Source organism: Panthera leo, chromosome A2 (assembly GCF_018350215.1).
Source record: "Panthera leo isolate Ple1 chromosome A2, P.leo_Ple1_pat1.1, whole genome shotgun sequence".
NCBI lineage: Eukaryota > Metazoa > Chordata > Mammalia > Carnivora > Felidae > Panthera > Panthera leo.
In genome coordinates this window covers 160867111-160889432 of record NC_056680.1, presented here as the reverse complement: position 1 = coordinate 160889432, position 22322 = coordinate 160867111, and the positions used below count along the sequence as shown (strand labels likewise).

The following is a 22322-nucleotide window of genomic DNA, read 5'->3' as shown; positions in this document are numbered from 1 at the left end:
ACATCCTCACCAGCGGCTGCAGTTGTCCAGGAGGAAGGGCACCCCCGGCTGCTTCAACTCTTCGCCCACCAGGCAAGGGCACTCAGAGAGGGGCAGGCAGCGGCCATCATGGAGGAGAAGCCCAGGGGGGCAGCGGCATCCTGGGGTGGAGGCAGGAGGGCACTCAGCCCCACGCAGGGGGGCAGTGGGGCGGGGAGGCTGGAGACCGAAGGCTGGTGAGAGGGGCAGGGAGGCTGGAGACCGAAGGCTGGTGAGTATCCTCCTCCCGAGGGCTCTGTCTGCCACACCCTGACTGCTGGGTGTGCCTCACCTTCCAGACAGCGTCCACTGCAGGTTCTGTTGGCCTCAGGATCCAAGCAGGACGGTGGACATGGTGGCACCAGCCCCTTCTGGCACAGCTCAGCACTGATGTGAACACGGCCCAGCCCACAGTCTGGTGGGAGAGGGACACTAGGTGGGGCGGGTAGCAGGAGGCCCGGTGACCTTCCCTAACAGCCCCACCCCCACAGGGCTCCATCCCTGGATGCCCCTGCCCAGCCCTGCTCCCTTACCTGTGTCACCCGTGCAGGGCTGCAAGCCGCAGGGTGCCCGCTCTTGGGAGGCCCCAGGGCAGGGAGCACCACCATTCTTGGGCGGAGGATCCACGCAGCTCCTCCTCCGACTTCGGTGGCCACCCCCACAGGAGACGCTGCAGGGCCCCCAGGCCTCCCACACAGCCCACACCCCAGCCACTGTGGGGGGAAGAAAGGATGGAGGCGGACCAGGTGAGCCCAAGGAGACTCAGACCGCACTGGAGAAAGCAAGGTGGCAGGGTAGAGAAGGGGCCTGCGTGGTGGCCAGCTAGGTGGCCTAGGGCAGCACCACGGGGACTCAACAGGCTCTTCTCCTGTCCCAGGAAACCTCCCCTTGGTGGAGGGACTTGAGCAAAGATCTCTAGGTGCCTCCCAGGATGAAGGCTCTGGTCCCTGGAAAAGGGCTGGGGCAGTGGGGAGACTGGAGCGGGGCTCCTCCTGGCGGCAGCAGAAAAAACCAGGTTAGGAGACCAGGTGTGGGAAACCCCTCTCTGGAGCAGAGGCAAGGTCGGGACTACTCCCTCGCACCTACAGAACACAAGGGCTATGAGGCCTCAGGCACAGCCTGGGAACACCCTCACTCTGAAGTGGAAACAACTTTACCCATCCAGTCCCCACACTAGAGGAGGGTAGGAACCCATCCAGGGCCACTCAGGCAGGAAAAAGGGCAAGGCCAGGGGCAGCCTTCCTCCTAAGCCCTTTGGAGGTACGAGGCTGTGACTTCAGAAGGGGCTGTCCCCCTAGAGTCGTGGAGAGGAGCCCAGACACCGGGGTCCCCAAGAGCGCAAGGGCACTCCCCCAGGTGGATCTCGGATAGGAATCCACCCCAGGTGTCCCTTCCGGGGGCAGGGGGGGCGGGGTCCTGAGGAGGCCCGGGTGCCAGTCACCTGGGCAGGCCTGCACGAAGCAGGGCTGGCTGCGGAGCCTATCAGACGGGCAGGTGCCCCCAGGCAGGGGAGGCCGCAGCAGGTCCCGGCGCTGGAAGGCGAGGCCCAGCCCACAGCTGCGGCTGCAGCTGCTCCAGCCAGACCAGGGCGCCAGCCCACAGTCCACTGCAAGGGGATGGGTGCGCAGGACTCAGAGGGGGCTCGCGCAGGAGCGGGGCCCTCAGAGGTGTCCCCTGGCCAGGTCCGTACCACAGCCGTCCTCGTCAGAGCCGTCCTGGCAGTCAGGCCGCAGGTCACAGCGTCGCTCGGCCGGCAGGCACTCACCGCTATCGCAGCTCAGCTGGCTCGGGGAGCAGAGGGCTTTCGAGGCCGGCAGCCCAGGCAGGGCCGTGGTGGGCACTGGGAAGGGCGCGGTGCTCGCTGCCAGCAAGGTGAGGGGAAGGGAGCCACATAAGTGATTCCTGACTGGGTGATACACTGAGCCCCTTCAACCTCGGGCCAAAAGCAGAACACACTTGTCAACCAGAGATCCTGCCCCTCCTTCCTCCTGAAGCTTCCCACGCTCAGTACAGCCTTCTGTCTACATGTGAGGGGGAGATCATGGGCTCTGGTCTGCACAGGCTCTCACCCAGCCTTTCTGCTTGTTAATGGCTCATGGGGGGTCTAGAAAAACATCAAGCTGTCTAGAACAACAGTTCCTTCCCTGGGATAACCTCTTCCTGAATGCATGCTCCCTGGGGTGGCCCTTCCCTGATTGAGAGAGTAGACTTTGAGCATAGTGATCTACTTTGGATGGATGGATGGATGGATGGATGGATGGGTGGGTGGTGGAGGGATGGATGGATGGATTGATGGATGGATGGATATATGGATGGATGGGTGGGTGGATGGATGGATAGATGGATATATGGGTGGGTGGATAGATGGGTGGGTGGGTAGGTAGATGGATGGGTGGGTGGATGGATAGATGGATGGATAAGTGGATGGATGAATGGATGGATGGGTGGGTAGGTAGATGGATGGGTGGGTAGATGAATGGATGGATGGGTGGGTAGGTAGATGGATGGGTGGGTGGATGGATAGATGGATGGATAAGTGGATGGATGAATGGATGGATGGGTGCGTAGGTAGATGGATGGGTGGGTAGATGAATGGATGGATGGGTGGGTAGGTAGATGGATGGGTGGGTGGATGTATGCATATATGGATGGATGGATGGATAGATGGTTAGATGAGTCTCCTCAAAAATCAGACAGGGTTTATGAAACAAGCCATGACCTAAGACCTACTGCATTTGCCCTCGTCACCATCCCCAAAGACACACACATTCCTAGCTGTTTTTACCCACTCAGGCTCTTTTCACTCTCTGCTACCCCTAGCCCCTCACAGTTCCTTCCCATATGAGCCAGGAATAGGGGGCAGAGACTTCTCCAAACCTAAAGCCCTCTGGTCACTGCTACCCACATGACTTCAAACTCTCCGGGGAGCCCTGCAGGGTCCCCTACTCACCACAGCGCCTCTCATCGGAGCCGTCCAGACAGTCCTCCCTCCCATCACACAGCTGCTCCCGCTCCACGCAGCCCAGCACCTCACAGGGCACCTGGCCTGGGCTACACTGCACAGGTGGGAATGGCGGCGGGGCGACACTCTGGCCTGTGGGCACCATCGCGGCCAGCTGACTGGACACCTGCCCACCACATCCCCCCTCCCTCAGCCCCCAGTCTCCTTCCTCCTGACATCTGGTGTGTGTGCCCCCACTTCCCGCCTCTCTTGGGATAATGGAAGAACAGTGAACTGCATCAGGAGACTTGGTCCTAGGCCTGATCCTACCAAAACTCTGACCTTACGCTGTGGGATCTTGGGCAAAGCGGCTAACCTCCAGGGGCCTGTTTCTCCGACGGGGAGTTGTTCAGATGCATAGGTTTAGCAGGCAGAAGATGGTAGAATCTTACCAGCAGGGGCCACTGGACTCATGGGGTGCAGGGGGAGCTCTGTCATGGCTGTCGTTCCTGGTCTCAGGGCCTTGGCCTCAGGCTGGGAGGTGGGAGGGGTGGTCATGGTCTGCACAGATTCCCGAGGACTCAAGCGAGGAGCCTCGGAGTCTGGGACCTGGGTCACTGGCCCCTTCCCTGTGGGTGCAGAAGGAGAAAGGTGAGGCCCTCCAGCTCCCCTTCCGTGAGATGAAGCAGAAATGGGTTCTCCAAAGGGGTATCCAGGCTTTGGGTGGTGCGGGGTTGAGCACAGACCACACCACACCTTCTGAGGGACTTCAGACGACAAATGAGGTGGAACTTGGTAGTCCAAGGAGCACAAGAAGGTTTTAAATGAAAGCACAAAAGCGCTTAGTGTCAAGCTGAGATTTGTACCCTACTCTCAAGAAGCCACACACGGCAGCTTCCAAGAGGAACCGACAGCACAATGAGACATTCAAGTCTGCACCCGATGACCTCCTGGCAGCTACAGCAAAAAGGGGGTTCGAGATTCTCATTGCCCAACAAAGGATTAACGTTATGACACAGCCAGTTTTCGAGAACCAGACTCAGCGTGACGTTAGAATTCATCACATAGCCTGCATCTTGCGGACTCAAGCGATGGTACAAGTTGCTTCGTCTGCTTTTCACAAAAAACACAGAAGGACGGGCCAGCCGGGCTCCTGGATGACTTTCGCTGGAACTCACGGGAAGGGGTCGAACTCAGACCTCTTATTCTTACAGATGGAAAAACAGAGCCCAGGGAGGTGGTGAGGCAAGCCAACATCTCCCAAAAGAGGAGGTCAGAGCCAAGCCACAGCCAGCTGACAGCCCCGCCCATTTCTGGCCTTGCTCTGAAGACAGCTCTCCTCAGGCTAACGTGCAGGTGAAAAGTCAGGCAGCCACAGGGAGGCTAGTACATGACCCTCAGGGAGCCCCTTCCTTGTCCTTGTCCTTGTCCATATACCAGGGAGACTGGTACGTGACCCTCAGGGAGCCCCTTCCTTGTCCTTGTCCTTGTCCATATACCAGGGAGGCTGGTACATGACCCTCAGAGAGCCCCTTCCTTGTCCTTGTCCTTGTCCATATACCAGGGAGGCTGGTATATGACCCTCAGGGAGCCCCTTCCTTGTCCAGTTTAGGAACATGCTAACTTGGTGACCCCATGTTCCCTGTGCCCACTTAGAGACATGCGTGGCCAGCAAACCCTTCAGAAAGGGGTACGTGGCTGCATCCATAGGTGAACAGAGGGGGCACAGGCGGGGCCAGACAGCACCCCGTAGCCCCAGGGAGCCCCTGTCCTGGCCAGGGGTCTGGAGAAGGCAACCATACTTCAGGGCACACGCTCAGCCCTGGGAACCAGTCTGGGGGATCCAACCCTACAGTCCGGGAGGGTGGGCAGGGGCAGGATTTAGCCAAGGTGTCCTCCACGGTGACCAAGTATTCCTTCTAGAAGCAATCCTGCTCCACTTAGGGATGTCAGGTGTCAGGAGACTGAATGCCGAGATGTAATAGCCCTCGCCCTGAAGGGGTGGGCAGGGTGGGGGGCTGGGGATGGGGCTTAGAGTTTGGGTACATACCTGTGGGGGGTACAGATGACCCTCGCCAGGGACGCCAGTGTTCTGCATCTGCCAGACCCTGCAGAGGGAGAGGGGTCAGCTGCCCATACAGCGCAGGGCCCCGAGGGCAGTTCCACCTGAGAATAGGGACCTAGCTCTCATTGCCTTTGGGATGCACCTATGTCCCATGGCCCCTCCCCTGTCCCTGCAGCACAGGGCACAGCTGGGGGGTGGAGACTTACTTCCCTACAACACCTCCGGGCTGACACCCAGGGGCTATTCTCGCTGACCCACCTAGGATTCTGCTTCTGCTCTTGCCCCCCCAAACCCCATCTTCCCCCCAGTATCCACACATATGGGCTTCAGCGCTATGGTCGCTCTCCCCTTGGGTCCCTGACCAGGCTGTTCTCCAGAGGGAGAGTGTCCACCCTTCATCTCCACATTGCAGACCCCACTGCCTCAGATGCCCCATCCTTCAAGCCTCTTCCAGGAAGCCTCTGGGGACCCTGGGGACAAGTAAGGCTTTTCCCACCTCTGAGTGTCTGATGCCCTGTTTCCAGCCCTGTGGGCATAACTTTGCCACCTGGGGGTGAAGGCCTCTCCTGTCTCCCAAACTCCTCCAGGCCAGGCACCTGCCCTGTGCTTCTCTGCCCCTCTGACCTCCAGCCCCCAGTCCAGCACCGGGCTGGCCCCCGGAAGGCTCACGGGCTGAAGCGGACTGCGAGAGCAGACCAGGGACACGTGGGGAGGCAGCGCTGGCTGAAGGTGCGAAGAGAGGGAGAGTGCAGGGCGAGGGAACGTGGCTGCTGAGGCCCTGGGACCAGGGTTCCCCATGCCCCGCACCCCACCTGCTGGGCCTACAGCTCTCCACTCACCTTGCTGGGCTGGGGGAACAGCTGTCCGGGCAGGGTGGAGGAGAGAGTTGGGGTCCCGGCTGTGGACCGGACTCTGGGAGGAAAAATAACCAAGGGACTCCAGGGGTTCTCCCAGCTTCAGAGCCACCACCCAGGCAGGGGTGTCAGCGCTCCCAGGGTGGGCCCAGGGCAGGGCAGGGCAGGGCTGGGGCACTCCAAAAGGGCACGCCCACTAAGACTAGACAAAGGAGACATTATCCCAGTGGTTTTCAACATATTAACCCCCCTGCAGGGCTTGTAAAACAGATTTCTGGGCCCCACCCTCGAGTGTCCGGCTCAGCCCGGCGGAGCTCGGGCCTGAGAATCTGCATTGCTAACAACTGCCAGGTGATGCTGCTGCTGCTGCTGGTCCAGGGGCCACATTTTGAGAACCAGTGACCTCCAGACTCTAGGAAAATGGCAGAGGATCCTAGAATCCCGTGGTGGGAAGGGGCCTCCAAAGGCACCCAGCTGCACCAACACAGCACGCAAGGCCAGGGAAATAGTGCAGGACATCTCTCCCGTGGCTGACCCCTCCAAGGCTGAGCTGGGCACCCGTACCTGCCAGTGCCCGCGGGCAGGGGCACACAGCCCTCTTCATCAGAGCCATCTTCACAGTCCTTCACGCCATCACACGGGCCTCCCCTTGGGGCACACTCACCGCTGGCACAGCGGTGTCCAGCCCCTGGGCACAGGGGCGCCACCAGCGGGGACGCTGGTGGGAGGGGAGGGCTGAGGGCTCCTGTCCGCCCCTCTTCCCACTCCCGCCGATCCCACTGCCAGCCCCGCCCATACCTGGCTCACAGCCCAGCAGCTCCACCCACGGGAAGGTGCTGTGGTTGGTGTCACTGTGGGGGACACGGGGCCACACCCGGACATGCTGAGTCTGCACCATCTGGCCAAACATCCACACTGTGGGGGCCACTTCATCCAGGTTCTTAAGGAAAAGCTGCAGGAACAGGGGTGACTGTTCACCAGACCCGAACCTGCCTTTTCTCCGGACTGCCACCCGACCCTGCTGAGTGCCCCCGCCCAATCCGAGTCCCCCAGCCGTCAAGGCATGAAAAGCATGCTCTCCTGGCATTAATCACCAGGGTCCCTCAAGGCTGTGGGTTCTGGTCCTGGTGCCCTGAGGGCAGGGGCCAGGTTGTGCCTGCTGGTGAGTCCCCAGGGCCTGGCTAGTGCCCCGTAAGAATCAAGAGGGAAGGAGCACCTGGATGGCTCAGCTGGTTGAGTGGCAGACTCTTGATTTTGACTCAGGGTCACGATCCCAGGGTCATGGGATCAAGCCCTTCATCAGGCTCCTCGCTAAGTGTGGAACCTGCTTAAGATTCTCCCTCTCTCTCTCTCTCTCTTTCTCTCTCTCTCTCTTCCTCTGCCCCTCCCTCCCTACCCCTCTGCACACATGCATGTGCTCTCTCTCTCTCAAATAAGAAATAAAATTAAAAATTGGGGGGGGGGAAAACCTTAAAAAAAAGAATTAAGAGTGAACACATGGTGTAGACTGATCCCTCCTGCTTCGTGAGGCTTGTCTCCCTGGGGAGGATGTAAACCCCCAGGGCAGGGCTGGGTCCCAGCTGCTCTTGACATGGCCTCTGAAATCCTCAGTGAACTTGATGTCCCCTGACTCCCCTCCCTCCACAGAGCTTTGCACACCTGCCCCACACCAGAGCCACTTGGATAGCTCCTGACGCTCTGCTAATGACAGGTGTTCAACGAGCCTCCAATATAAGAATGTTCTTCGGGGACACTGGAAGGCCCTTGGGGACAAAGACGGTGGGATTCGCAAAGAGGCATGTGGGTCACTGGCCCAGGAGGCTCGAGTGGCAGTACCTTGGCTGGGGGCAGGATGCCAGGCAGGATGTCACTATAGTTGTGCCAGTGTAGACCATCAGTGCTGAACTGCAGCAAGACCAAGGACCCAGTCTCCTGCACTATGATGCCTAGAGCGTGGGCCGGGGGGAGGGAGGGGGCGAGGGGGAGGCGGGGGTCAGAGCTGAGAGAGTGAACCCCAGCCCCCGCCTCCCATTCCTACCCCATCCCAAGCCCCGCCCCATCACCGCCCCGGTCCCCCCCAGCCCTGCCCCCCATCACCGCCCATCCCCAGCCCCGCCCCCATCACCGCCCCGTCCCCCAGCCCCGCCCCCCATCACCGCCAGTCCCTCCTGCCCCGCCCCCACCGCACTGACCAGTGAGGTTCCTGGGCAGCATCAGGTCCAGCTGCAGGTAGGGGGGCAGAGTGTGCCGCTGAGTGCGAGTGTTCTCGATCGTGCTCCCGCCCCGATAGCCAGGCCCCCTGGTGGGAGCCCCCAAGAGGGCAGCCTGGGTGGGGAGCTCCAGCTGCAGGTTTTCCTTGGGAAGTCCGGCCAGGCCCAGCAGAGAATAGCAGGGGTCTGGGTGCAGAAGAGAGAGGGGCTGGAGTGCAAGGGAAGAGGGTGGCGGGTGCCTGCCAGGGACATAGTCAGGAAGTCACAAGGGGGGCTGAGGGATGCAAAGGGCCCCATGGTTGACCTCGACTTGGGCTGGAAGGGTGGTCCAGAGAGAGCAGAGTCAAACAGGCAACCTAAGCCAGGATGACTTCCAGATCCTTAGGATAACCATCCTCCCCATGGAAGGCAGGGATAAATTGCAGCGTTCCTGCCTCCTCTTTTAGGCTGGGCAAACCCTGGGTGGTAATTCCTCTCTGACCTACAACCGCATGTGGCCCTCACCTCCAGGTGGAGGCAGAACGTAGGTGACCAGACGGGGTCCAATCTGGGGACTGAAGGCTGGAGAAGGGGCAGGAGTGGCCATGGCGAGGATCGTCTGGTTCTCACCTGTGTGGGGAGACTCAAGGTTCAAGAGGGAGAGACCTGCAGATAGGCTCACACTAGCCCCAAGCCCCACACCCAGGCCTCTCCCCACCTCTTGCAGCACTTTCTCCCTCAGGACTTTCCAGGAGCCCCCAGAACAACCTCCCAGCTGGGAAAGGCCTGTTCTCCTTCCCTTGGCATGAACTGGGGGTTTTCACTTCCACTGAGTATTTAGAAATAGAAGACCTTTCTGAGCACTAGAAAAGGGTATCTCTGGATGGAAGCACCCCTGTGGGCTGGAGTCTAGCTCCCACTTGCCAACTTGCACAGTGAACAATCTGTACAACTGTGAGTGCTGGCCCTCCTCTAACCTCAGCAGCCTGTAGGTGCACTTTTAGGAGCAGGAATCTAGACCCATAAACGCATTCACTTTCAAGACTTTGTGTTTTTCTGTTCGTTTATAACTCAGTTTCCAAGCAAAAATACTCTTGAAAAAGTTGAACTCTGTCTTGGTTCCTCTTAGGAGAAAGGCCAGGAACCAGACCTGACCCAGCTGAACCAGAGAAAAGAAAGCACCCTCGACGGGGAGGCAGAATTCTAGCCCAAAAAAGACAGAAGAGACCTGATCTCAGGAGGACAGAGACAAGCCCTTCCACCCAGAGGGCCCCTTCCTTCCCCAGTATCCAGGACTCAGGCTCCCTCCAGCCGGGGCTGGGGTAGCCACGGATCCCCCCTCGTCCCCCCCACCCCGCTCAATCCTGCCACCTGGGGCTCCCTCTGAGTCCTCACCATCCTCCTCCCTGCCATTCCCCAGACCCACTCACCACCAGGGAGGGCACAGTGGCAACACGAGTCTCCCATTCCCTCCACCAGGACCCAGTCCTGCGGACACAAGAGTCAGGCTGGACAAGCTGAGCCGGCCACCTGCCAACCTCCGACCCAGCCTATCGGGCCGCTGGAAACCCTGGCCGCTACACAATGCCCCTCCCACTGCCCCGCCCCCAGGCCCCTATGCCCCCTCACCTGGGGGCAGCCGCCCAGTGGGCAGTAGGGGGAGCAGCGCACGGTGCTGTTGTGCAGACACTGGCAGACTCCGCAGGGGCCCTCTCGCCAGCGCTCCCCTACGCTGCGGACACGGCCCCGCTGCTCACAGCCCTCACACGGCTCCGTCCGGCACCTGGAAGAAGGGCCGCCACTTGCCGGGTGAGTGGGCTCGCCTAGGCAACCAGCCCGTCCTGGTGTGCCCGGAGTGAGCGGTCTCCCAGGACTTGGGACTTTCAGTGATAAAACCGGGAAAAGTCCTGGACCAGCTGCGATGCTTGGTCTCCCTATCTCCTGACTCCCAGCCCTGCACCCCAGAAACTGCAACTGGCCCAAGAAAGGGGTGTGGAAGCAATCTGTGCCAAGACCCTAGCCAGTGGAGCCCATTTCAGAGGGGGCGTGGTGGGCAGATCTGGCTCACCCCCTCAGTACCTCCCTTCAGAGGCACAGGGTGCAAACCAGAGGACCCATACTTGCCCCTAGACTTGTGGGCTCCCTATACCCCTCTTTTGGACCTTGAGAGCCTAAAACTGATGCAGAAGAAGGCCAGATATTCCCCCAAAGAGGCGCTGGGAATCCTGGTGTTTAGACTAATAGGGCTCAGAGTAGGAGAGGTTCCGCATTTGGAGTCCATGGTAGCTGTGGAAGTATCTCAAGAAAGGGCACACCAGCAGCTTCCTACCTGGGCGCTGGAGGTGAGAGGTAAAGGTCTCTGTGGGTCCCTGGGGTGGGTGCAAGTACCTGCGGGCCTTGCGGTGGATGCCCCGGCACTGGCGACCTTGACCCGAGAGGGGGGGGTTGTTGGGGCTCCGGAAGGACCACTGGATGCTCTGGCTCCCGCAGGGGCCCAGGCACTCAGCCCAGGGGGACCAGGATGACCAGCCACAGTTCACTGCGGGAGAACCAAGAGTCAGGGGTCAGAGGAGGGCTGGGTGCCCAGCTGGGTAGTCTGGGAGGGGACAAGGACCCCTCGGGAAGGGTCAAGGGTGGGGCCTCACCAGCACAATCTGGATCGGGCCGACAGCGTTGGGGCCGCCCATCCTGGCAGATGCACAGCTGGCAGCTGGCTTTGATGCGCTGCCCAGGCCAGTAGCGGGTGCCATCCACCAGGCAGGGGCACTGCCGGGGCCATACACACTGCCCCTCACTGCCCAGCACCTGTCCGGCAGGGCACCAGCAGCCTAGAGAAGGCCCAGGGTGAGGCTTCCCTGCAGAGCGTTCAGCCTCCACAGACACACCGGCCACAACCTGGGCCCAGAGCCGCCCCCCGCCCCCCGCCCTTACCTGGGCTGCTGCAGGGCTGGTCAGCCGAGCACACAGCCCGACCAGAGACTTCATCGCAAGTCAGAGGACAGGGAGCACAGGGCCAGAACACCAGCTGCCCGGAGCAGGTGGCATTGAGGCAGCCATCCCGAGGGCAGGGCCCTGAGAGAAAATCAGAACCACGGTTCGGAACGGTGGGTCAGTCCCCTGCCGAAACAAGCCACCTCCCAGCCGTGCCCTCCTTCCTCGCACTCACTGGTCTCGTGGGTGGAGTGAGAGCCCCCGGGCAGCATGGCGCAGGTCCGGCCCCCATTCTGGGGTGGGTGACACTGCCGCTGCCGGGTCATGGTGCCCGTGCATGGCTCAGAGCACGGGGACCAGGGAGACCAAGAGGTCCATTCACCATCCACTGTGAGGAGAAGGGGCAGGACAAGTGGGAGGAGGGGGGCATGAGGCCAGTCTGAGAGCCCCGTGATCTTCCTCTCCCTTGCTCTCTCTGGGCCGCCGCCCGCCCCCTGGCCCTCCCGGGTACCCCAGGCCCCTCACCGGGGCAGGCGGCCGTGAAGCAGGCCTGAGTCTGGTGCTCAGGGCCTGGGCAGTGCTGCAGCACCGGGAGACTAGGTGGGGAGCAGCGGCGGCTCCGGGCCTGCACCCCAAGCCCACACGTCCTGCTGCATGGCCCCCACGGCTCCCAGGGGCTCCAGGCCCCACAGCCCTGCTCTTCTGGGGAAGGCCCTGCCATCCCTGCCAATTCACAGTCAGGCTGCCCGTCACACACCTGGGGAGGGAACAGGATCAAAGTTCCTTTCAAGTCAGGTGGCACAATGGCTCTGCCTGTGCCACCCCCTTCCCCCCTCCCTCCTTCCCTCTCTCACCAGCTGGAAACTGATGCACAGGCCATCAGGGCAGGAGTATTCCGGGCAGGGAACCTTTGTCCCGTTGGGGCCTCCTGGGGCGGTCATCCCCTCTGAGGGGAAGAGAAGAGAAAACAGTAAGACGAGAACTCCCCCCCCCCGCAGCCCCCACCAGCCTTGGCCTTCATCAGGGGAACCGTGTCCATACCGCAGCCCAGCTCATCCTCGCCCTGGGAACAGTCAGAGATCCCATCACAGAGCTGCTCGGGGCTCAGGCACAGCTGGGGAGCCAAACCACAGGAGAAGAGGCCACCGCAGGGGGGCAGCTGGGTGGAGCCTGTGGGCACCCGGAGAGTGTCCTGTTGGGCTCCTGCCCCTCCCACCCTCTCTCTGCAGAGGGGTTGGCAGGGGGAGCCAAGAGTACTGGAAGGGGAGGGCAAGGAGAAGGCTGAGCCTACACGGAACCTGAACCTGGCTCAAAGACACCTTGGGAGGGGTCCAGAAGGGGCAGACGGACCTGGGGAGGCACTGGAGCCGGTGGACAGCTGCCCCCTCCTCCCAGGGTGAGGTGGCCAGGACAGGAAGGGCTGACATGCAGGGGCACAAAGGGAACTCCCAGGTCTGGTGGGGTGGAGCTGGAGGGGTAGCCCTCCAAACAGGCCCACTCCCCACGCTGCTGAGCCACTGCCCATCCTCGTGTCCCTTCTGGCCCAAATGCGGGCAAAGACAAAAGCCTCTTTCTTCTTTCCCCTGGGGAAGGGGGGTGGGGTGGGAGGGGAGGGCAAAGTCTTCAAAGAGAATTTGGGGAAAAAGATCAAAGGACACTCTGAGGTCGCAGCCCCAAGTCGCTCCCTAGCCTGCAGCCCACCGCGGGGGGGTGGGGGGGTGGGGAGGGGAGAAGACACGGCCCCGAGGCGGCCCAGGCTCTCACCGCAGGCCTCTGGGCTCTCGTCCGAGCCGTCGGGGCAGTGCGGCACACCGTCGCACAGCTGCGCGGGGGACACGCAGTGCGGGCCGCGGGCGCAGGGCGCGTGGTGCGGCGCGCAGGACCAGCCGCAGCCGCGCTCGTCGCTGCCGTCGGCGCAGTCCTCCTCGCGGTCGCAGCGCCAGCCCCGCGGGGCGCACTCGCCGCTGCCGCACGGAAACTCGAGGGGGCCGCAGGGGGGCGCTGCGGCGGGCACCCGCGCTAGACCCGGCCCGCCCGGCCCCTCCACCGCCGCCGCCCGCCTCCCGGTGCCCGCCCTTCCCGCCCCCTTCCCGAGCCCGGACTGCCCCCACCTCCCCACGTCCCGTCGCTCCCGCCCGTTTGCTCCCTGACTGGTTTCCCAAAACCTCTCCTCTCGTCCAGGCATTCCACTGACCACCCCAACCACCTCACCTCAGCGGTTGGGGGCGTGGGGGCATGTCCGCAAGTAAGATCTGGACTCTTCCAGTCCCTCTTTAAACCCCCTTCCCTTTGTGCATTCTGGTGTCTTCAGGAGGCTGCGTCTGTGCCAGCCCCAATGCCCCAATGCCTCCCTCTGAGGCGCCCTCCCCACTCTTCTTTCCCAGGCCTCGGGACTGCAGTTTTCTTACCCCTTTTCCTCCAGGACACTCACCAGGGCTGGCACTGGCCAGGGGAGTTGGTGCAGTCTCCCCAGAGCCAGCGGAGGGGCCCGGAAAAGTGCCAGCCGGGGGAGTGGGCAGCGAAAGGAAGGGGCAGTGCCCGGGTCCCTCATCGGCTCCATCTGGGCAGTCCCAGGTTCCGTCACACAGCAGGATGGCCCCCACGCAGGTGCCATCGACACAGGACACCTCCCCAGGAGTGCAATTCAGCTGCCCTGCAGCCAGAGAAAGGAGGAGCTGGTCCCAAACGCTGCCCTGTAATCCCACTGTTTGGGGTGGCCCTGTGCACACATTACAGGTGCCGGCTTCCCAGCAGGAGCCTGAATTGGTGGAGGAGGGGAGGCAGGAAGGTTGGGGCTCACAAGACAAGGGGGTGGGGGGGGGTGGGAGGGGGGTGCCTTGTGGACTGGAGTCCAGAGCGGAGACCACCCACCCAGACAGGCCTCCTCATCGGCAGCGTCGGGACAGTCGGGATGTCCGTCACAGAGCAGGGCGGGGGGCAGGCAGCGCCCATCAGCACAGGCCAGCGAGTCGTGGGGGCACGGGCAGCCCTGCTCATCCGTCCCATCTCCACAGTCGTCCCGCCCGTCACAGAGCAGGGCCAGGGGCAGGCAGCGGCCGGAGCTGCAAGACATCTGCCCCTCCCCACAGCCTGGGGTGGCACAGCCTGGCATGGGGCAAGCAGGCAGGGGCAAGATGACAAAGGGTCCTAGAGAAGCCCCTGACCCTGGAAAGACCAGAACAGCCCTGCCCGCCAGCCATCGCTGCCGGCGATGTGAGCAGCAGCTCAGGAAACCGTTCAGTTACGCATAGGAGACACCCGCACAGTAGGAGAGACCCATCACTCAGTCACTGCCCCCCACAGACGAGGACACTCACCCTCCTCGTCCGAGCCATCGCCACAGTCATCCTGGTTGTCACAAAGCCACCCGTGGGGCACACAGTGCCCACTCTCCTGGCACAGGGCCTCTCCCTCCACACAGCCGGGCACCGGCTCCTCACAGCGGGTCCTGCCACTCCCGCAAAGCCACTGACTTTCCTGGCATGTGCTGAGCACACAGCGTCCCGGGATCAGCCGCAGAGCTGGGCTTTGGCAACTCAGGGGCATGGGGCTCCCCTGAGCCACCCCCCCTCCGCACTCACCAGTTCCCACAGTCCTTCTGCAGCACAGTCCCCGGGGGGAAAAAGCTGCCCCCTGACTCACAGGGGCAGGAAGCTGGTTCTAGGCAGACTCCTCCTGGGATCACAGAGGGTAGGACTGGAGCAAAAGGGGCACAGCGGCCCCTAGTGCCAGCCTTGTCACCCAGGCCTTGTGGCTCTCTTCCCCTTCCCAGGGTCCCCTCCCCTCTGCCTCTTCTGACCCTACACACCATGGAACAGAGTCCCCTCGGGGCAGAAGCAGCCCTCCACGCAGGCGACAGCCTGGCAGTGCCACCCAGGTTCAGGACCATGGTCATGGCAGGTGGGGGGGCATATGGGGCCACAGGCCTCATACACCTGGCCCCCTTCACACTGCAGAGCTGGGTGGAGAAGAGAGAGGCTTGGGTCACTGAGGTGCAACGGCACCAGGATGCAACAAGCAGGCGAGCCAGCCCAAGCGGATACTCATGGAGGGCACAGGGGTGCACGGTGTAGACTCTTGCTGAGCCCCTCCCAAGGCCGTTGGCAACATGACAGTTCTATAGGAAAGCAACCTTGCCCGTCTGGTTCATCTACGACAGCGTGAACACCACACATATTTGCCTTTGAATGAACGCATGGCTTGCTGGCAGGCCAGGGAGAGCACCCATGAAGGAGCGGAATGGGCGGTGGGATTGGGCATCGGGGACCCAGGGCAGGGCACACTCACGGCAGAGCTCCTGGCTGCGCCAGCGCACAAAGAGCCCATGCCGGGCACACTCATCTGCATACGTGGCAATGGCCGAGCAGAGACACTCACAGTCACCCCCCGAATCACAGCTGTGGAAGGGATTGTTCAGCCCCTGGACCCCCTCCCCACCCCCAACCTACCCATTCCCACCCTGTCCCCAGGCTCGCCCCTCTCACCCGCAGGCATCATGCACACACCGCTCGTAGTGCTGCTGTGGGGGCACCTCTGCATGGCACCGGGCAAAGAGTGACTGCAGCATCACCCCGCAGCGGGCGTGGGCCCAGCTGGCCCGGTGGGCGTTCACCTGCAGGCAGAGCAGGTCCATATCGTGGACCAGCTAGACCCCATCTGCAAGCACCCAGCCTCTGGATCCTACCCCCTGCAGGTTTCTGTAGCTGCCCCCACTCCCTCCCCCCATTCCCACCCATGCTCACGGTGCAGGGGTGTGGCAGCTCTTCCGGCTCAGGGCAGAGAGGATTCAGGTGCCAGGAGTGGGCAGCCAGCTCAGCTGTGGGTTCCAGGACCCCCTGGCGGCTCCGCAGGTCATTACTGGCATCTCCATCAAAGTCCCCGCACAGACCAGACACACGGCCCCGGAAGTGCGGGGACAGCTGCACCAGGACCCGGGTGCCTGGGCAGAGGGGGCAGCAGGGGCCAGCATTGTGGAGAAAGAAGACAAGGGCGGCTATTCCGTGGGCCTGTCTGACCATCTGCCCAGGGACCACAACCCAATAAGGGGTGCTCGTGCACTCTTTTGGGAGGATGATTGGCGATGGTAAGAGACCTAGATCTGGAGGGCGAGGGCAGAAGCGGGACGAGGGAAATTCTCCAGCGGGCCAGATTCTGGGAGGGATCCAGGCTCCAAGACAGACTGTGACACCACCAGACCCGGAGGCCTTAGTGACCAGAGACTCAGAGGGCAACCTCGCTGTGCCAACCAGGCAACTCCTTCCCCTGTCAGGGGTTACTCTGGTTTTCTTCGATTTCTCAGTAACAGTTATTTCTAAAATGCCTACCGCTTGGGTTTGGGTGGTGGGATGTTAGGAGATTTATTTTCATTTCTTCTTTCCCAAACTAGGTATTTTCTAAATATTTCTTAGGTGAGGCACTGTTGCTCTTACGTTGAAGAGAAACATAATTTTAAGAGCGCAATTTGGGAACTCCCGCCACTCGTATGGAAGAGGAAGGGTTTAGGGGGAGCCAGCCTCATGACACTAAGGCGGGCATGGGTCAGATGGTTAAGGTTAAAGTTGGGGCCTGACCTCCATCCCAGAACAGGCTGAAGCCCAGGCGGGTTGTGAGTAGCAGGAAGAGACCAGCACGACGCAGGCTCAGCCCAGGGCCCGTGTAGACCTTGGGGAGTGTTATGCTCGCCCCATTCACCATCACTGCTCGGCCTGCGGAGGAAGAGAGACTTTCAGGCCCTGCCTCGGAGTAGAAGGGCTCCCAGATCCCCAGGAGGCCCTCACCAGCCTGCTGTCCAACCTTTCCTTTTGCTTCTCTAGCTATGAGACCTTGGGCAAGCCTCTGGACCTTAATTTCTTGGAGCCTTCCAGAATTATGATTCCCACACAAGAGGAGAGAGGAAAAGCACCAGCCCCACTTCCCTGATGGTAAGCAGTGGGGAACCCCGGGCCTTGGTCACCCGTGCAGAACTGTGATGCCACCCAGCACGCCCCTCCCTGGCCATGCCACCCTTCAATGTTACAGCCACCTCTGAGCATGTGCACAATGGTGCTCTGTAGTTGCACGGTCAGCGCCTTGGTGCAGGTGAGGCCACTGGCCCCACAGGGCAGGTTCTGGGCTGAGACTGTGAACTGGCCGCTGGCCTCTCGCACCAGCAAATATTCACAGGCTCCAGGGAAGGTGAAAGCCAGCCCGTCGAATGTCACATAGTGGGGGGCACCCGATGCCTGGCACCATCCACGGCACTGGCGGCTCGTGCAGTGCCACTGCCGACCCTGGCACACACTGTGGGGGGCGGTGGGGAAACAGAGTCATGAGGACATGAAGCCAGAGCTGTATCTAGGGGATGCACCTGGTCCAGGTTCCACGCAACTCCCAACAGACCCTCAGCTTGGGGGAATCCTGGAGAGCTCCCATTGCCCAGGCCAGTCTGGATATCCCACCCCACCCATCGTCCCTGTCCAAGGGGCATACCAGATGTTGCAATCCTCCTGGATGGTGGCGTTGGGTGGGTACCACTGCCCGCCGTGACGGCAGGGACAGAGCTCAGGAGGCACACAGCGTTCGTTCTGGGCAGAGGCCGGGGGCAAAGAGGCACCTTGGAGGGCTGCCTGACCCACTGCCCACTGTTTCAGACAGCCAGGGGACTAGGGCAGTGCCATGGTTACAGCAGGCCCCACGGTGCCCCATGCAGCCCCCTCCCACACTCACCAGCAGCACGGTGCCTGGGGGACAGACACAGCTCCCTGTGCTGTCCGGGGGGCAGGAATGGTTGGCACGCAGGTTGTCACAGGTAAGGAGGCAGGCACCAGGGACATAGACAAGCTCATGGGGGCAGAAGGTCCGCTGGGGGCCACAGCGGTGAGCAGTGCAATTCCAGAGGCCCCTCTCCTGGCAGACACTGCCGAGGTCACGAGGGAGGTAAGAGGCAGGCCCAAGACAGCACTCACCTCCAGGCGCCTGGTCTGACCTGGGAGAATCTCAGGAACCCAGAAGGTCCAAGCCCCTAATGTTGACTCTGGAGACCTGAGCGTCTCACCCCCAAACCCTAGTTATGAGCACAGGAAGTGGGGCTGCCCCCAGCACCAGCCATACCTGGGATGGGCATGGTTACCCTTTCCTGCCCCAGCTCCAATGGGACCATTCTCTGGGCTCTGAGGCTCTTGAAGAACCCCATTCCCAGCCCGGGTAGGAGAGGGATTCTCTAAAGTCTCATCTTCACCCACCAAGTCCTGACCACTGGCCTGGACTCCACAGGTCCAGAGCTGGCCTTTACTTCTCCCTAATCCTTGGAAGAGCCTCTGAACCAGACTCATCCAGAATTCAGAGATCTGGGTTCTAGTCCGTCATCATTAATAAGCTGTGTGACTCTGCAAGCTGTTTGGCCTTAGTCGAGCCTCAGTTTCCTCATCTGCCAAATGGGAACAATTCTTCTACTTTCTACTATATTAGGTTATTGTAAGAATTCAGTAAAATTAAATAAGATAACGTACAAGAGTGCTTTATAGGCCAGAAGGGCTAGCAATGCTCTGTCGTCCCACGTGTGCATACCGTGCCCTAACCCACGGGGCTACAAGCCCAGCCCCTTGTCTCTAAGCTCTATTTCTTCACCCCCAAGCTCTTTGCTTCCCCCCCCAAGACCACTGCCCTCACCAGTGGTTGCAGTCCCTCATGGTGGCACTGCCGGGAGCATAGCGTTGACTTCCAAGCTGGCAGGAGCACGAGTTGGGGGGCACGCACTCGCCTTCGGGGTCCCATAGCAGCCCTGGGGGGCAGTTACACCCAGCCACACAGCTGCCCAGCTCCCCACAGTCTTCTGGCTCCCCACAGTTTTGACCACACGCCGGGGCACACTCCTGGTACTCCTGGCCCCCGGGACACAGGACAGCTGGGCACAGAGACACATGCAGGTCAGGGACATAACTGCTGCTGCTCTGCCCACCCTTCTGGAATTCGCACCCCCTATGCCTCTGGAAGAAGGCAAACTCAGCAATCTGCCATGGTCAGAGGCCCTCCTGGGGACCTTCCCTTGTTGCGAAGCTTTTGGATCCTTCTGGGCTACTCCTAGAAGAGGGCTGGGAGGAGCACCCTGGGGCTAGCTGGCTGAGCAGACTCACGGCAGAGTGTCTGGGTCCTCCAGAGAGACGGGACACCCTCCCGGGCACAGCGACGAGCAAAGGCAGCAAGCACAGGACACAGGCAGTCCTTGCCAGGAGCACAGCCACACACGGCTGCCAAGCAGCGCAGGTGGAACAGTTCCCTGTCCACCAGCCCTTGGCACTCCTCGCGGGGAGAGGAGGGAAAAATTGAGCCAGCTCCTCCTCCACAGATTCCCCCATCCCCTCTGGTCCCCACTGCCACCTCCCTGTGCTCGGTAGCCCTGCCCACGGCAGGGAGCCGGGCCCTCCCAGTAGCCCAAGAGGAGAGCAGAGCAGGTACTGACCCCACCTTACGGGTGCAAACAGGAGCACCCCCAATCCGGCTACCTGGAAAGTTGGGCCATGCAGGACGGCACAAGCTGCCTCGGCAAAAACATGGCGCTGAGAGTGGGTGCTGCAGGGGGAAAGTGGGGCGCTGTCTTCTGAGGGGCACCTTCCCTCGCCTGCCACCCGGAACTTGCTAGCAAAGGCTGCGACGCTGGTCTCCACATCGCCAGCGGGTGTCAGGAAGTCATCCTGCTGGTTCCAGGTGAAGGTGCCGCACAGACCCTGCACCTGGGCCACAGGAGTGGGCATGGGACGGTCAAATCGGGCCCGGTGTAGCCTTGCCCAGCCACTCACCTGCCCCCTAGCACACCTGGTGGGCATGGCGCGGGTCCAGAGTGATGTAAGCTGCAGGGTCAGACACTCCCCAGAGGACCTGGGCCCCGGGCCAGCGCAGCAGTAGGAAGGTGGAGGAGGCTCGGGAGACACTGAGGCCCTTAGGCCCACTCCATGGCAAGCCCACATCCTGCCCATCCACCAGGACGGCCCCTGGAATAGGGAGCCTGTGAGGGGCTGCCCCTGCAGGGCTGGGCTGATGAGGATTGGGGGTGAGCACATTGCAGGAGGGGGCTACCTGAGTCTCTGAGCTGGATGTGGGTGTCCCCCAGGGAGACAGAGATGGCGTGGAGGCAGCTTCCAGCGTCACAGGCCCCATGCTCCAGCACAATCAGCAGCTGCCCCTTGGAGAAGTCCTGGGGCAGATGTTGAGGAATGCGGTGGGGTGGGGGTGGGGGCGGGGAGGATCCGGGGACAGGGTCTGGTCTGCCCCTTTTCCTGTTCCACAGGACACCTACAGCACACACCTGGGGGCAGCTCCCACCCATCCCGTGTGGTGACCACCTTCTTGCCAGCCTGTCTGCAAGGTATAGGGCTTAACTCTGGCAAGCGCAGACACTTGTGAGCATCTGTGTGTGTGTGCGTGCGCGCTTGTGCGCGCGGACAGGCATGTGTGTGTATGTAAGTAGGTAGAAATGTGTGTGTGTGTGTGTGTGTGTGTGTGTGTGTGTGTATGCACGCATGTGTGTGTGTCTCCATGTTGGAGCAAGATGCCTCCCCTCTCCCTTCCCGTGGGTATGTGTGCTCTATATGTGTGTCTGTGTGTATACACATGTTAAATCTATGCGCACTTGCATGAGCCCGCGACATTATGAGCACACCTGTTTGTGTCTATGGACCCGAACTTGGTAAGTCACCTAACTATTAGGGGAGGCGTGGAGAGGAAGGAGAACCCATATTTCGTCAGGGGTTGTTTTGCAGGAAACCGCCTGTGATAAGCCCAGCCTGCCCCATTTGTGAGAAAGTACGGTGAGGATAGGTTTTGCTTCGTGCCCCTGGGCTAGGGTGGCAATGACAGAGGAACATTCTCAGGAACCCGAGGAGGGGTGAAGACCGGAAGGGGAGGTTTGGAGGGGAGGGGGAGGTGTCTGCGGCGAGCCATCCTCCCTCCAGAGTGGGTTCTCTCTCAGCTTTTCCCGGGATGACTCTGTGTTTGTCGTTGATTTATGTGGAGGTTTCCTGACAGTCACCTGCCTCCCACAGCAACCCCACGAGGACTTCTCCCGCAGTTCATCCCCTACCCACCTGCACCAGGCTGGAGCGGCAACCTGGGCTGCCGCGGAAGGAGAAGCTCCGCCCATCGAAGGTGACGTAATGCCCGTCCCCGCCCACCGCGCACTCGGCGGGGCACTGCGCCTGCGCGCAGAGCCAGCGGCCGTCCTGGCACACGCTGTAGGCACACGGGGCGGGGAGCGCGCTCGGATTCAGCTTCACGACCTCCCGCCCCCAACACCGTGGCCCCTCCCCTCCCCCCACAGCCCCTCTAACTCTCTTAGGTTTGGAGGTCAGCTGGTGGAGGTCGCTGGCTAGGTCTTTAAGCGGGGCCATCAATTATGCCGTGAGAGGTCACCGGTCCCTTGTGAGGGGCCCCCAAGGGGAGGCAGGTTGAAGGACATAGCATGAGGGAGGGCTCCGCGGGGACCACGGCGCTCCCAACCCCAGCCAAAGGGCCAGCGAGGCCCTCGGACCCACCACGGGTTGCAGAGCTGGCGCACTGTGTCCCCAGGGGCGTAGCGCTGGCGCCGGTAGTAGCAGGGGCAGCGGGCCGCAGGGACACAGAGGGACCCGTCCCAGAAGAGGCCAGGCGGGCACTCGCAGCCGCTCACGCACGCTTCCTGGCAGGACCCCTCCCCTCCCTCGTCCACTGCCGAGCAGCTGGGCGGGCAGGCCGAGGCGCAGTCAGAATACAGCTGGCCCCCAGGGCACAGGCGCTCTGCGGGCACAGGAGTGGGCTGTGAGGTCCGAGGGCCCCCTCCTCCCACCAGACCCCGCTGGCCACAACCCGAAGACGGGGTGCTCAGGAGGTGGCCCGGCGCTCATGAAACCAGGGCCACAGGGCTGCTGTCAGTCAGTTCCCAATTCCGCAGGGTGGGGAGGCCAGGGCCTATGCAAAGAGGGTCAGCCGCCAGACCTACCGCAGAAGCCTGGCTTCCTCCAGCCCACGTGGATATGGTGCTTGGCACACTCTTGGGCATAGTTGGCCAAAGTGGTGCACACGGCCTCCCGCCGGCTCTCGCGCCCACTGCCTGCTGGGGCCCCAGAACAGTAGGCAAAGAGGCAGGTCTGGTGGTACTCAGCAGGGGGGACCTTCAGAGAAAGGACAGGCCCTCAGTCAACCAGACTCACCAGCACTCCCTCCTCTTACTTGGATCTCTTACTTGGTCCTCTTACTTGGACCCTGACTTACAACCAAACAGAATGAGCACTAGAAGGGAGCTCTGAGATCATACATACATACAAAGCAATGCCAGGACTAGATTCCCTGTTGGGCACCTCTGTAGCACCCCCTGC

General features: G+C 61.6%; 1 protein-coding gene across 1 annotated transcript in view; it reads right to left on the bottom strand.

Annotated features, from left to right (window-relative positions):
- The window catches only part of LOC122213240 (SCO-spondin-like), a 56897-nt gene that overhangs the window by 27623 nt on the left and 6952 nt on the right, over positions 1 to 22322 (bottom strand). The window contains exons 11-54 of the mRNA XM_042927364.1: positions 21947 to 22118; positions 21504 to 21744; positions 21057 to 21201; positions 20050 to 20167; positions 19789 to 19964; positions 19479 to 19706; positions 19110 to 19275; positions 18646 to 18880; positions 17704 to 17893; positions 17467 to 17561; positions 17021 to 17277; positions 16569 to 16703; positions 15741 to 15937; positions 15483 to 15610; positions 15286 to 15395; positions 14807 to 14956; positions 14580 to 14673; positions 14316 to 14485; positions 13870 to 14103; positions 13430 to 13651; positions 12763 to 12999; positions 12040 to 12168; positions 11853 to 11944; positions 11524 to 11755; positions 11234 to 11386; positions 10999 to 11139; positions 10713 to 10895; positions 10456 to 10606; positions 9697 to 9850; positions 9498 to 9555; positions 8593 to 8697; positions 8071 to 8274; positions 7715 to 7824; positions 6677 to 6830; positions 6443 to 6596; positions 5864 to 5936; positions 5010 to 5067; positions 3412 to 3588; positions 2969 to 3112; positions 1709 to 1879; positions 1460 to 1624; positions 552 to 731; positions 311 to 433; positions 11 to 140 (exon numbers count right to left, since the gene is read on the bottom strand). Of these exons, the coding sequence (XP_042783298.1) occupies positions 11 to 140; positions 311 to 433; positions 552 to 731; positions 1460 to 1624; positions 1709 to 1879; positions 2969 to 3112; positions 3412 to 3588; positions 5010 to 5067; positions 5864 to 5936; positions 6443 to 6596; positions 6677 to 6830; positions 7715 to 7824; positions 8071 to 8274; positions 8593 to 8697; positions 9498 to 9555; positions 9697 to 9850; positions 10456 to 10606; positions 10713 to 10895; positions 10999 to 11139; positions 11234 to 11386; positions 11524 to 11755; positions 11853 to 11944; positions 12040 to 12168; positions 12763 to 12999; positions 13430 to 13651; positions 13870 to 14103; positions 14316 to 14485; positions 14580 to 14673; positions 14807 to 14956; positions 15286 to 15395; positions 15483 to 15610; positions 15741 to 15937; positions 16569 to 16703; positions 17021 to 17277; positions 17467 to 17561; positions 17704 to 17893; positions 18646 to 18880; positions 19110 to 19275; positions 19479 to 19706; positions 19789 to 19964; positions 20050 to 20167; positions 21057 to 21201; positions 21504 to 21744; positions 21947 to 22118 (6941 nt within the window). The remainder of the gene's footprint in view (positions 1 to 10; positions 141 to 310; positions 434 to 551; positions 732 to 1459; positions 1625 to 1708; positions 1880 to 2968; positions 3113 to 3411; positions 3589 to 5009; positions 5068 to 5863; positions 5937 to 6442; positions 6597 to 6676; positions 6831 to 7714; positions 7825 to 8070; positions 8275 to 8592; positions 8698 to 9497; positions 9556 to 9696; positions 9851 to 10455; positions 10607 to 10712; positions 10896 to 10998; positions 11140 to 11233; positions 11387 to 11523; positions 11756 to 11852; positions 11945 to 12039; positions 12169 to 12762; positions 13000 to 13429; positions 13652 to 13869; positions 14104 to 14315; positions 14486 to 14579; positions 14674 to 14806; positions 14957 to 15285; positions 15396 to 15482; positions 15611 to 15740; positions 15938 to 16568; positions 16704 to 17020; positions 17278 to 17466; positions 17562 to 17703; positions 17894 to 18645; positions 18881 to 19109; positions 19276 to 19478; positions 19707 to 19788; positions 19965 to 20049; positions 20168 to 21056; positions 21202 to 21503; positions 21745 to 21946; positions 22119 to 22322) is intronic.